The sequence below is a fragment of the Platichthys flesus genome, chromosome 24 (assembly GCF_949316205.1).
Source record: "Platichthys flesus chromosome 24, fPlaFle2.1, whole genome shotgun sequence".
In the NCBI taxonomy this organism is placed as follows: domain Eukaryota; kingdom Metazoa; phylum Chordata; class Actinopteri; order Pleuronectiformes; family Pleuronectidae; genus Platichthys; species Platichthys flesus.
The window spans coordinates 13,684,371-13,697,833 of record NC_084968.1 but is presented as its reverse complement, the minus strand read 5'-3'; the positions used below and the strand labels follow the sequence as shown (position 1 = coordinate 13,697,833).

The window sequence follows — 13,463 nt, the reverse complement described above, 5'->3', positions numbered from 1 at the left end:
ATTTACAGTCAATAGCTGTCACTGAAAAAACAACCACAGTTGAGTAGAAGACAGTGACCATTGGTGTCCATCCCTCCATCCATCCCTCCATCCCTCCCTCCATCCATCCCTCCATCCCTCCCTCCATCACTACAACAACATCCCCATCCTTCTAACTTTGCTCCAGAGAGAGAAGAGTTATAATTCTCACGGCCACGAGACGTCCTGCCAGGGAAATGTAAACACAACCAGGTTGTACTCTGGCCGAGGATCAAATACTTCCTGTCCTTTTACTGTGAAATGTATTTATACTGCGTCGGGACAAGTACATTTAAGTCAATGCAGTAACTCTACACTCTGAAATACGTGAAGCAACAGTAGCTTCACACACTCACATACCACTTTGTCCCATGTGGACGTTTGGGGAAGCAGGACTTCCTCCTCAGTGGTGTGATGACAGAAACAGGTGGATGGACGAGAGAGCTTTAAAAGGAGTGGGGGGAAAGGGAGAGAGAGAGAGAGAGAGAGAGAAAGAACAAGTAGGGGAAGAGGGGAGGAGAAGAAGAGAGAAGCAGACGCCCTCCCACGCTATCTGAGGTCGACTCAGCTCCGGCGAGGCTCGTTTAGCTTCTTCTGCAGCCGTGCATTTGTCTACGCGTGTGTGTGTGTGTGTGTGTGTGTGTGTGTGTGCGTGTTCAGTCAGGTGTGTGTTATCGTTCCTTGCCATCTCTCTCTCGGGGGGAACCCGAGGCTGCAGTGGGTGATGAGCAGATAAGTCGGAGCGGAGGAGAAGTCGGTAGAACGACGTTATCTCGTTACAGGCGTTCATTCAGACTCTACGGGGGGAAATGACCTCATCATGATGACGTAACCAATCAGATCCTGGTGGTAAATAAAAGATGGACGACATGACGGCTCCCCCCAAAAGTGAAGCCAAAATATCGCTTTTGCCCCCTGGTGGTTGGCTGCAGTATAGGCCATAAGTCCAGCCTATATTGAATCAGCTGGCTCGTGACTGGTTGAGCGCATGGCCTCGATGCTGCACTTGGAAATATTCACATAAAGGATATTGGATATTTGGATTTTGATACCTTGAACTTTATGAACTGGGTTCAAATAATTCACGTAGATAATATCGAACTCTTTGAACACGAGTCCTGAGAAAGGCTCGTGGCGTTGAGTCGGAGAGTTTACGATGTTTGTGCTCTTTGTGTCTCCGGTTGGAAAAACAATCAACTGAAGAATTCTCCTAAATTTTGAAAATTCGATTTGTACTTTCTTTCATTCAGCTGCCAGTTTCAGAAGAAGGAGAGAGGAAGTGCAGAGAGAAACACGGGGGGGGGGGGTGCTCGATGGATCCTAATAAAAAGCTGCTGAGTGACGGCTGGAATTCACCAATATTTGTTGATACTTGAATCCGATGTGAGAGAAGCTGTAAACCACACAAATGTTCTCGGCAAGTTTTCAAACATCTGACAATCACGGTCGCTGGCTGATCTCAGACTGATCAACAGCCCCCCCCACACACACACACACTCTCCGTCGCTCCAGCTCCTCAGAAAGAGAGAGAAAGAGAGAGAGAGAGAGAGAGAGAGAGAGAGAGAGAGAGAGAGAAAGCGAAAGAATGCAAAACAATAAATGTTTCAGCTTAGAGGGAAATGTCCGTCTTATATTCCTCCTGCTCTGGATTTCATTTCTTGTTTTTCAATAACTTCTTCTTCAATCCAGTGTTATTGTTTTAACGTCTTTCCACCTGAAGCTACAGCTTCTGTCTTCTTCTTCCACCGATTTTCCGTCAAGCTCATTTCACTTTGACCCTCAGAACCTCTGCTCTGTTTTTCTTAGGGATGAAAGAATGAAGCACTAAGTTCTGTGAGGAGAGGAGGTGAGGAGGCGAGGAGGTGAGGAGTTGAGGAGGGACGTCTTGTGACTGTTTGGTATAGGTGGACCTGTCGCCCACTGGAGTGCTGACACACACACACACACACACATAGACACACACAGACACACACACACTTGTCTGTAGTTCGGCTGCGTCTCACTCCGGTCCCTCACGTCCACATCAGCCGAACAACTCCCACCACGTCTGACTAAACTTAATCTGAACCTGATTCATCCCAAAGAGCTCAGCTTTAATCTCGATGGTCCTCAAAGAGAGAGGCTCCTCCAACCTTTAAGTGGCTGGACTATACCCCCCCCCCCCCCCCCCGCACATCAGGGATTTCTGACTTTTTCAGGGGAGATTTCAAAATCCTTAAAGCTCCCACTGGGTTTACCGCTCGCTGCCGGTGTCACGACCAGGAGCTTCTGGGGGTCGCAAGGAGTAGAAAGGGGAAAAAAGGCCAGACTGCATTGGTGGTCCCGTTTGGGGAAGAGGTCTAAAAGGCAGAAAATGTAATAAGACAGAGACATAAAGTGACGGAGAGGTGGTGGTGGTAGTGGGGGGGGGACGTGGTTGACCTTTAAAGCCTCGGAGCAAACAGCGAGGGATGGAGTAAATAAAGAGGTCTCTAATAAACAGGGGCGTGTTTGCCCTCCTGTTAACGCTGAATGGAGGAGGGAGGAAGAGAGGGATCGTTGTGCAAAGAGGAGAGGAAGAAGGAGGCGGAGACAAGTGGGAATCGAACGTCAGGAGGAAGCAGCGTTTGGAGCTGGTGGCACCTCCTCCATGTTAACAGACGTGAACCAAACTCAAACCTCTCTCAGTTCTTGTGAGTTTTCATCTTTCTGATAAGTTCAAATACTGATGCTCATTTTTGTGTCTTTTACTGTCGATGCTTTAACGTCTGTGTCTGTTCTGCGTCAGTTCTGTGTCAGTGCTGTGTTTTCTGTGCACCGAGAGGATGAGAGAGAAGGTAAACAAAGAGGAGGAGGAGGAAGAGGAGGAGGAGGAGGAGGAGGAGGAGTGTGTGCGCTCCGTCGCCGTAATTAGCTCTCTAAACATTTTGGTGTAGACTTTAGTCCACATGTTAATCCTAACGGCATCTTCAGCTCCATGACACAGCAGTGTCAGGAAACACACACACACAGACACACACACACACACTTACTGCACACAAAGTCCAGTTAATAAGTCTCATAGGAAAACAGGAGGATATGATGCATGGACATGTGTGTGTGTGTCTGTGTGTGTCTGTGTGTGCGTCGCATGTTGAAGAAGCTCTTCTCTCACGGCCACTAAAATTGAATTTGCCTCCGAGAGCAGTTTCAAAGGGATGGGGGGGGGGGGGGGGGGGGTCTGAAAACAGGGTGGATAGAGGCGCACGGGAGAATGTTGTTATAAACGAGAACGAAAGATAAACTCAGAAATCAAACTTTCATCGTAGATAAAGTTCATTCTGAATATTTAATGACACAAAAAGGGAAGTGACAGAAACAAGATCCTGATCCCAGCATCGGAAACGCCTCCGGTACTGAGGAAGATAAAATTTAGATTTGTCAAAGAAACTAACAACTTGTGTGTTTTTTCAGTGGGTGGACGGAGGAGGAGGAGGAGAAGGAGGAGGAGGAGGAGGAGGAGGAGGAGGAGGAGGAGGAGGAGGAGGAGGAGGAGTAAACATAACCTTTCACTCTTTCACTGGATGATCCAGGTCTGAGGTGTTCATCACAGATTTATTTCAGCAATCACAGGATGTTATGGCTGGCTAACCAAACCCCCCCCCCCTCACACACACAGACACACACACAGACATGAACACACGCATGATTGCACAACCACCCGTATGAGTTCAGGGGTTCCCTGACCTTTCACGTGACCCACATCCCAGGTGGAGTTTGTGGTGGGAAATCTGTCTGCTGTGTGGGTGCGTGTGTTTGTGTGTGTGTGTGTGTGTGTGTGTGTGTGTGTGTGTAGGCCAGCATGCATCAAATTAAGTGTGTGTTTGTGGTGGCGGTGTCACAGCTTCAAAGGGAAAAGCTCCAGGTATACATTACCTGCTGAACCCCCTCACCTGGCTGAACGGAGATTCAGATCTGGGCAAGAATTAATGCTGCACACACACACTCACACACACACACACACACACACACACACACACACTACGAAACAGTGATGTATGAAAAGCTCCACTTAAAGCCAGTTAATGATTGAGAACTAAGACAATGAGAGGCCCCTCTGTGTTTATTCTGAATTTCTGAGCGCTCCTGTTTGTTCTCACTTTGAAAACATCGTCTGTTTCCAAATATCAACTTTAAATGAACTACAGGAAAAGTTAAAAACAGCAGCTGCACTTAGTCTTAAACTTTTAAATGTGTTTTTTTTTTGTAGTTGACTGGAATAAAGGAGCATTCCAAACTAAAGGTTTGTGATCAGGCAGGTTTCTGACAATGTCAGGTTTTGGTCATGCACACTGCTTCCACTAGGGGGCCCCAGTGAGACCACTGGGACAGATGAGACATGCCTTGGTATGTCAAGGTATGTTGGGGGTGTGTGTGTGTGGGGGGGGGGGGGGGTGAGAGAGAGAGTAAGTAAGTGAGTGAAAGAGAGAGAAAGAGAGAGAGAGAGAGAGAGAGAGAGAGAGAGAGAGAGAAACATCCCTTGCATCATCTCTTTATTGCCGTCTCATCAAGAATCATCTCTAACCATCACCCTCTTCCTCCTCTTCCTCACAGACCGCCCACCTCCACTGATGAAGACCATGTCAGGTGGTGGAAAGCTCCTAAATGGACTAAACCTCTTTTTCCCAAGGTCAAGAACAGACTAGTTCCCCCTCTCTCTTTCACCCTTTCCCCTTCTTTTAACTTCTCCTCCTCTTCATCGTCTCCTAGTGGGCGGGGCCGGCCACATTCCTGGGTTCAAAATGGACCTTATCTAGATCTTTCTTATCTAAAACAAAAACAGAAATGCACGACTCTCATAAACTGAGATACGTCTCATATCGGTCCAATCATAAATCGGTCGAGCTTTTCTGATTGAGTCTTTATATTTGAGGAAGGTGAAGATAAAGCAGGTAAAGGTCGTAGAGGTCAAGCTGTATATTCTCCAGACTCAGATGACTCTCACTGGGACGTGTGTTTATTTCTCTGTAAACAAATTACAACTCTCAGGGGTCGATTTCCTCTCTGCACCTCGGCCTGATGGATTTATGACGTGAACAGAAGTGATGTGACGAACATTAAAAGACTCCAGGTTCACGCCCTTCAGGGCGGCTGTGTGGACACGCCCCCTGCGTGTGGGCGGGCTCCAGCATGCAACAAGTGCTCATGCATTATTAATGAGTCGTGAATATTCAGCATGTGGAGCCTGTTGGAATATTACATGAGGAGGCAGAATGACACACACACAGTTTGATGATACAGCTGCGTCATACAGGGAGGTCAGAGATGTGCGGCTCTGAGAGCTGCAGCTGGGAGTGAAGAGGGGGAAAGTGTGTGCAGACACACAAACACACAAACACACACAGACCTCCTGCAAAGAGTGCAAAGATACTTTCACCTTGCTTACAGATTAATAAGATACTAGATGAACTATCTCTGCTGCCCTGGCTGCACAGATCCAGTCCTGCAAGGTGCTGGGAGCAGAATCTCCCAGTAAAGATGGATTTTACGCACAGACACTGACATGCATGTCACTAACCAGCTGCTGTTAGAGCCAACACACACCCCTGCAGGGCACATGCACCTGAGCAGAAAGTGGAGGACACAGTATTTAAAGGAGAAGGGCCTTTATTAACTAAACCCGCCGCAGCGTGTGTTGTAGGACTGGTTGCTGGCGCGCTGCAGGGCACAGACTTTGTGTTTGTGAATCACTGCATGAGAAGTGGATAATGGTTTAAAAACGACAGAAGCACACTGTGGTTGCAGGAGAAGAAGAAGGAGAAGAGGAAGAAACGTGCACGGATAGAAACTACAAAGCAGAAGGTGCTCGTGGGTCCCCGTCGTTAAAAAAAAAAGTGCCATCAAAGCCCCGAACAACGTGTGTAATTGGTGTAATTACATGGTTATTATCACCGGTGCTACACAGCAGAACCCGCAGTGACATTATTATTACCATTATTCTAAGAGGAGAAGAATACGCGCTTGTTTAAAAGCTGCTTCTCTATTTATAAACTCCGCTCGCTTCCCGGTGCCGGCTGAGTGAGTGCGGCAGGTTCCTGCTCCGCAATGCGGGGAGTCGCGGAGCTGCTCGCGGGGATTCGAACCTGTACAGAAACCCGTGCGTTTACCCGCTGGAAAAGGAAGCGCACTTACCGCAGAGTCGGATGGCTGCACCGCGACGCACAGGGCGAGGAAGAGGAGCAGCGGCGCGGCGAGCTGGTGCGGGCTCCTCGCGTCTGTCTTCATCTTGCGGGGGGAATAAAATCAAGGGTCCTCCTGCGCTAACACTCACTGACTGTGCGGCTGTCTACCCGCGTGTCATAGCCCGGCTTCCCCCCCCTGCACACTAGTTCTGAGTGGAAGATGGATAGTGGGAAAAACACTTGTCCTCGGCGGGCTGGCTGCTGCTGGTTGCGCCTGCAGAGGCTTCTGATCCTGGCTCTGGCACCGTGCGCCTCTGCTGTCCCCCTCTAACTTTTTCTCTCTTCGACTTGCAAACCTGCCCAGCCGGATCTACTTCCCACACCCAAGCGCACTGATATCTGAGCCCCCCCCCTCGCACATACACTGCGACACACTGTTGGTCTTAAAGTAAAGCCACGGGAGGTTTTACGCACGGAAATGTGAGCGTGTCGACCACAGCCGATCAAAATGTTCCATTTCGGTTCGGTGCGTAATTATTGATCCATAGTTTCAAACTCTTCTACAACTGAATAATGTTAGGACCTGGCAAGGTGCGGATGGATATGGCTCTTCTCCTGCGTGTCTATCCAATCCTACCCAACGCCCCGAGGCTACACACATACACACACACACACACGCTCACACACACACACAAAAAGGTTTGGCATTAAACCTTTATTTGACATTTTCTATACGCCCGGGCACGTTGCATTCCTGACAGATTATTAAAGGTTAAATACTCAACTTTGACTCCTGTCAGAAGGAGGCTACTGGCAGAATGGAAAAGAGAGCAATTAGTTTTTGTCTCTTTGAAAAAATAATTCGGAGAAACATCTTCGTCTCCTTCTTCTTTTCTACTGGTGCTGCTTTTTATATAACATGGATTTGAGGCAAGAGGCTCTTTGGATGAAAATGCTGCTGATATGAAGTCAGGAGAAAGTTAGAGACACATGAGTTCCTCAGAACATGAAACTCACACTTCACATGCACATTATGAAATATTTAATCCACATGAACCTGAAGAAGTTTTGTGTTAGTTACATATTTATATAAAGTAACCAGGAGTAAATGATTATGGATTATTTCCACTCTGGCTCTCAGTTTACAGTTACTTGTTGTAGTTCCGTAGATGTGGGTTTATTAAAGTTTCTGTTCAAGGAACTTGGAATAAGTTTAAATACATGAACGGGTTTCCTTAGCATGAAAATGAGACTTTATTCTTCCTAAAAACTTATTTTTCTGGATGTTAAAAAGTCGGTAGCTATTCGGAGTCGGGAAAAAAATGATTTCAATTTTTTTAATACGTTTCTTGATATAATTTTTTCATCCTGTGTCAATTTATTTGAATAAAGTTAATACATCGTCTTCTCATGCGTAAACAAGGTGGAAAGATGTTACCGCTTTGATCCAGTAGAGGGCGAAGTGTTGGCTACGTTCTGTGGGTGTTACGTCTTACTCAAAAAGTTTGAGGAAAAACTAAGCGGACGCAAGAAAGCTGATAAAAGTATAGACTGTCCGATTATACGAAAAAGTTTCGATTAAGATCTTGTGTTGTTTATTGTTTTGTAGCGACACTAGCATGAAGAGCAGGAACACGTAACAATAAATAAAATACATGATTTTACTTTTTTCCTGTGTTCTAGTGTCGAAGCATCATAGAAAAAACACAATAAGTCTTAATATCGAATAGCTACACTTGTAGACTCACAATACTTCTAGAATCACAATACTTGTAAAGTTGCGATACATATCGGATCCAAGTATCGTGATAATATCGTATCAGGAGATAAACGTAAAAATAACTTTATTCATGTTTGACTTGATGTCAGGTTGATAAAATCTGATCCACGTCCCATTTGCATCTGGTGGAGAAGAAACCAAGCTTCACATGTTTCAACTTTTTTAACTTTTTAATACTTTCAGAAACTTTTATACCGTTTGCCAGTTGACAACACAAACAGAAACTCAACCTAGGTTAAAGTTTGAATCGGGGATAAAGTTATGGGAAAGTAATATATTGATTCTGTGGAAATAGAAAATATAATATGTGGCCTGACAAAGTGCAAAGAAGGGAAACAAAGATAGAGTTGTGTTCATCCAAGAATCATAAAATATGAGTGAAAACTGGTTCTACACCAAACTTTTTATTGAACTCAGATGAAAGAGATGTTAGTGGAAAAACTACTTTTTTGTGAATGTATGAGGTCCAACAAGAGTATCACACAGATTTCATGTATTTTTATAGTTTTAAATTGATCATATGGTTTCTGTGTGCACATTACACTTGAGGACATGTGAGAAACTCACTTCTTAGGTTTTTTTTAACACAAACTTTCTGATGTTTATTGAACTTTAGTTGGAGTACAACTTGGTTCTGGAGCCTCTTTGGACTCCTGGTTCTCCTGAGCAGCACCGAGCCTCTGCCCCAAGTGTCTTCAAACTGCGTCGTGGACTCGAACTCCGTCTGCAGCCGAAGGTGCAGAGGCATGAATGACATGTGTTGGCCCCTCCTCTCCCTCGGCTGAGCTGCGCTGCAGAGTTGAAGCGCAACAGCCCGGAGAGCGCAGCAGCGACTTCACCGCTGCGACTTTGGTGAGTTGGATAAGCTCCGATATTAAGAAGTGAAACCCCGAGAGGAGCCAGGAGTCGGTGCCGAGTGGGTTTCCACAGCCGGAGGAGTGTGTGTGTGTGTGCGCAGTGTGTGGCACCGAGGGGACTACTTTATCTCTTGTGTTCTCTGTGTGTGTCTCCGGGCAGATGACGGCGGGTTTGGAGCCGTGGATGAGCGCGTTTGAAGAGGCTTGCTGGTGAAGACAAGGGGGAGGACGAGAATCGAACCTGTGGCTCTCTCTCTGCCGGTCGGGATCGAAAATGAAGTTCCTGTAAGTATCTGTTTTTATCCCACCTCTTAGAGAAAAATCCTAAATTCCATCCAGGTCGCGTAGCGGGTGCTGCAGGGTGGCGCAGCCGCAGCTCTGCGCCCGGCTGCAGGCTGCACACCCGCCCCGGCTCCCGGTGCACTTCACCTGGCTGGGCAGCACCGCAGCGACCCGCAACGACCCGCAACTTACCCGAATCTTTACCTCCTTTTCACAGGATTTGTGTGGTGGCGATCGCCTTGGCGGTGAGATCTGCGCACGGAGTAAGTCCCCGTTTGTTTACTATGAGTCTTCTTCAGGTTTATTATTGAGCCGATGCAAAGTGCAGGCGATCGAACATGTGGTGTTTTCTGAACTGGGAATCGACTACTTGCTGGAGAACACGCGTTTTTTCCCCATGAATATCCCGCTGTGCGTAAACGCCTCATGTGAATCCGCAGCCGATTGTTGTGTGGAGAAATTACGCAGCTGGAAAAATAAGTCTATATCCAAAGAGCAGCAGGTTGTTGTTGCGTAAATTACATGTTTGTGTGTCTGTGTTTCATGTCACATCCTGTGCAGCCAACAGCAGACTCACGCGTCACACTGTGGCCTCAGCAGCTCTGGATCTTTCTTTTCAGTCACTTTACAAAACTTTAAATAATTTTAGAACTTTTGATTTGGGTGCATCTGTCATTTCATTTTGCTCCTTGTCTCCTGAACACGGTCCAAACCATTTGCCTGGTTGTGTGTCTGCCGCTGTGGCTCGTAGCTCAGTATTCAGATGTGGCCTGAGGGATTGAATACAGCAGTTCATGTTTGACTGGGCCCGCTCGCCCTCATCTGCGATTCAGACCACGCCCCCTGCTCATGAATATGTAGGATTAGGAGATTATGGCTCTAACAAGACACGCCCATGAGAGGAGGTATGCAATGCCTCTGCTGGAAGGTACAGATTGTTATTCCGAAAATATATTTATCTAAATCAACGGGTACAAGCATTGGGTACAAGTTAATGAATATAATTTTTGCAGTTTTGTTAACATCTAAATCAGCTTGGTCGGGTGGAAGGATTAGTTTTATTGTGGAAGTCTGCGATGTCACCTTTGACCCCTTCACTTAATGCACGAATTACTGACCGACAGAAAACTAGCTAGTAGATAAAATGTGACAGCTGCACGAGGAGGGGGTGCTGCGATATTCAACAAGTATATAGCACGTATCTTTAAACACAAGTAACGGGTCGGGTATGGGTTTTATGTTAATGGTACCGATCGGGTTTGGATTGGACTTGGTAATAGTTGCGGTTAACGGAATCCTTCGGCCACCGGGGACAATGGCATGCAGAGCGTCCTACCCTAAATGTCTCAGAGAAGAAGAGCTGGGGCTCAGAGACACAAACTGACCATCTGTGATGACAAGGGTCAAGTTAAATTGGGAACCGAAGGGTCAATTCAGTGCTACAGCCGTCCTGAATTAGAATAAGAAGGGGGCAGGGCTGTTTTGGATGGGGTCACTCAGGTTGATCGGGGGGGGGGGGGGGGGGGTATTTGGTGCTCAAGGTTAGAAATGTTGTCTAGGAAGGGGAACCTGAAGGGAATTGAACCGTTAACATTAAGGCGAAGTGGCAGCACAGCTTCCTGCCTCTCTACAGGACTCGGCTGATGGCGCTGCATTGACTCTGAATGGACTGCCCCACCCACTTCCACCTCCCTGGTGTCGTGTGTGTGTGTGTCTGTGTGTGGGTGACCGGGCGGCTGAGTGGATAGATATGTGTGTGAGTGACACACGAGGTCATTGGGTGGTCTGGGTCGTTGTAACGTTGATGGCCGTGTCTTCGATTGTGGCGTGGCAGCCGTGAAGTTCACCGACCGTCTGTGGTTCTGCCAACAGACGGACCGTTGACTCTCTCTTCTGTTGGGGGCGGAGGAGCGAGTTAAGTTGAGGGCAGTGTTCGAGCACTGGTCCGGTTGCTCCTCCTGAGCGTCCGTCGGGACTGACTCAGCTGTTGTCTCAGGGAAAACATCGCACACAGGCGAGGAGGAATGGTGAGGAGAGAGAGAGGGGAGGAGGAGGCGCGCCGGGAAGGAGTCCAAAATGACCCTGTACCACCGGGGCAGCTGGGAAATCACCTATCAATGTGCTCTTTACATTTGTTTGGCTGTAGCTGGAATGCATGACGGGTGTGGATGCATGTATTTGTTTTGTGGACACTCCGACAAAAGGAGGGTTGTGAAAATAAGAGCAGGTTGAACTCAGACATGTTGGAGGAATGGGTTTATTTGCACATGTGAGTATTTTTAAGATGATCCATGAAATAAAGATTCTTTCAGTTTTGATTGAGTGCTGTACTCTTAACTGTTCAGACGTGTTTAAACATACTCTCCTTGCCCCCACTGTGTTAATATATAATAATCATTAGTATAGTGTGAGGGCAGACTGGTTGTGTGTTCATGTGAGGATCCTTCAAACCAAATCACTTTGAAATCTATGATTAGTTATTTGACGTGTTAAATTGATGCCATTTGAAGTATCTTCCTCTCCTCCTCCTCTCATCTCCCTCTCCTCTTCCTCCTCCTCTCCTCTCCTCTTCCTCCCCTCCCCTCCCCCCCTCCCTCCCTCTGCTGAATTCCTGCAGAGCTTGGCAGGACTTGTCAGGCTGTCTCTCGCTCCCTGCAGGTGCTACAGGCTGAAACATTCCAGAAACACTAAGTGAGGCGACTGATCAGGGCTTGATTTGTAGCTGCTCTATTACCCGCTGCTTCCCCCTCTGTCCTATCACTTTCTGCCCCGGCTGCTTCCACAAGTTGAGCTAATTCATCACAGGCTGATTTATGGTGTGATTTGTGAGCGGGGGTCCCACAACCTCTTCAACCCTGCCGTCACGATTCATTTCATTTCCCCCCTGAGCTCTTTCCTTCCACTCTGGAGACAAGATGAAGATGAACTTCTTCTTCCCTCTGAAACGTTTATCTCATATTTGCCCGAAACTCTATTTCAAATTTTCCTGAGCTCCTGGCGGTTGGTTCACGACGCTGCTGCACATGTCACTCGTCTGCTCTTTGAGTGTTTCTGATTCATTACACTCCTGCTCTGTCTTTGCAGATGAGAGATTTCATTCCAATGGGCCTTCAGGGCTGAGATAAATCAGTCAAACCTGGAAGAACTGCAGCTTTGTGCCCCAGACAGTTGGTTGATTCAGATGCAAGCAGGAGATTGTGCTGACATTTCCATTTCCCATAGATGATATCACGAATTAAAGGTGGAGGTTTATTGTTATTAGGATGTGAGATGAAGAGGAGATGACAAGTAGAAACAAAGATCGACTTCTCGGTCGGGGAAAGAATATAAATACTTGGTAGGTGGTGGATCTCAGCGTGTTCCTGGATGTTTTTAGAGGCGGCAGCAGACTGAGGTGTGGTCGAGGGTTTGTTTCCCCCAGAGGCTTCTGAGGCTGAACTCAAGAGGAGGGAGCAGTGTAGATCTGGTTCTGGATGAGATAAGTCACGTTTCTGGAAAAGTTCTGATGTCGAGAGGATGAAAGAGGCCGACGGGTGAATCCTGAGGGAGAGAGGAGCTGGTCAGACTGGAAAGTTCCCAGTCTATCCTCAGCACCATTTCATTCATCCTTTGCTTTCCTTTCCATCTGCAAGTATGAATGACCCGTGTCCTCCCCACTGTCCTCGGGGGCTAAACCCCTCTGTCAGTTAGTGCATTAGGAAACCTATAAACCAAACCGTGCATGTTTAACACGGAGCTGAAAAGCCCCGGCTGCTCCCCCCCCCCCCGCTCGGAGCTGCTCTACCTGTGTGGCGCTTGCACGTTTCCCCTCTCCCATAAAAAACACCTTCACCTCCATGTTTGTGTGTGTTGGCTGCGCAGGTGGGATGAAGGTCTTAACTCGTTTTTTCCTTTTGGGGGAAATACCCCTTGTCGAGCTGTTTAAGAGGGTACTCTGGCTTTAGGGCTATTTATTGCCACAGCACTGCACACACAAAGAGAAGGGGGGGGGGGGAATAAGCTGAATCCGCCTCCTTATCCAGATTTGCACAGAAATGTAATTGGTTCTTCTCGGACTCTCACCGTGTCTTTCTGTCAAATCTCGTGAAAAAGGGTCAGGTAGTTTCTGCATCATCTTGTTCACAAACAAACAAACGCACAAGTGAAAACACAAACCTCATCGGCTGATTGAAATCCTTCATCTCAGGTTTTATCAAATCAATGTTGACGTAGGATGAGATTCACTTATACAAACCTTCTTTGGTGTGCTTCTCTGGTTGAGTTCCACGTGTCGCCCCCCCCCCCTACAGTCTATGGTCGCCCCCCAGTTTTCCAAAGAAGTTACGCAACCACCGGGAGTTTTTCCTCTTAAACCGCGCACTGCACAGGCCTGTCCGTCAGGAATGT

At 47.3% G+C, this 13,463-nt stretch overlaps 2 protein-coding genes across 5 annotated transcripts in view; one reads left to right on the top strand and one right to left on the bottom strand.

Moving 5' to 3' along the window:
• Positions 1-6,468, bottom strand: part of col4a5 (collagen, type IV, alpha 5 (Alport syndrome)) — a 29,035-nt gene extending 22,567 nt beyond the window's left edge. The window contains exon 1 of the mRNA XM_062384151.1: positions 6,169-6,468. Coding sequence (XP_062240135.1) covers positions 6,169-6,261 — 93 coding nt within the window. The 5' untranslated portion in view covers positions 6,262-6,468. The remainder of the gene's footprint in view (positions 1-6,168) is intronic.
• Positions 6,469-8,731: 2,263 nt separating this feature from the next.
• Positions 8,732-13,463, top strand: part of col4a6 (collagen, type IV, alpha 6) — a 72,893-nt gene continuing 68,161 nt past the window's right edge. For 3 of the 4 annotated variants that reach the window (XM_062383804.1, XM_062383805.1, XM_062383802.1), the window contains exons 1-3: positions 8,732-8,790; positions 8,956-9,080; positions 9,295-9,340. In XM_062383804.1, coding sequence (XP_062239788.1) covers positions 9,070-9,080; positions 9,295-9,340 — 57 coding nt within the window. In that variant the 5' untranslated portion in view covers positions 8,732-8,790; positions 8,956-9,069. Of the gene's footprint in view, positions 8,791-8,940; positions 9,081-9,294; positions 9,341-13,463 lie in introns of those variants that run through there. The other variant, XM_062383803.1, reaches the window with a different exon arrangement.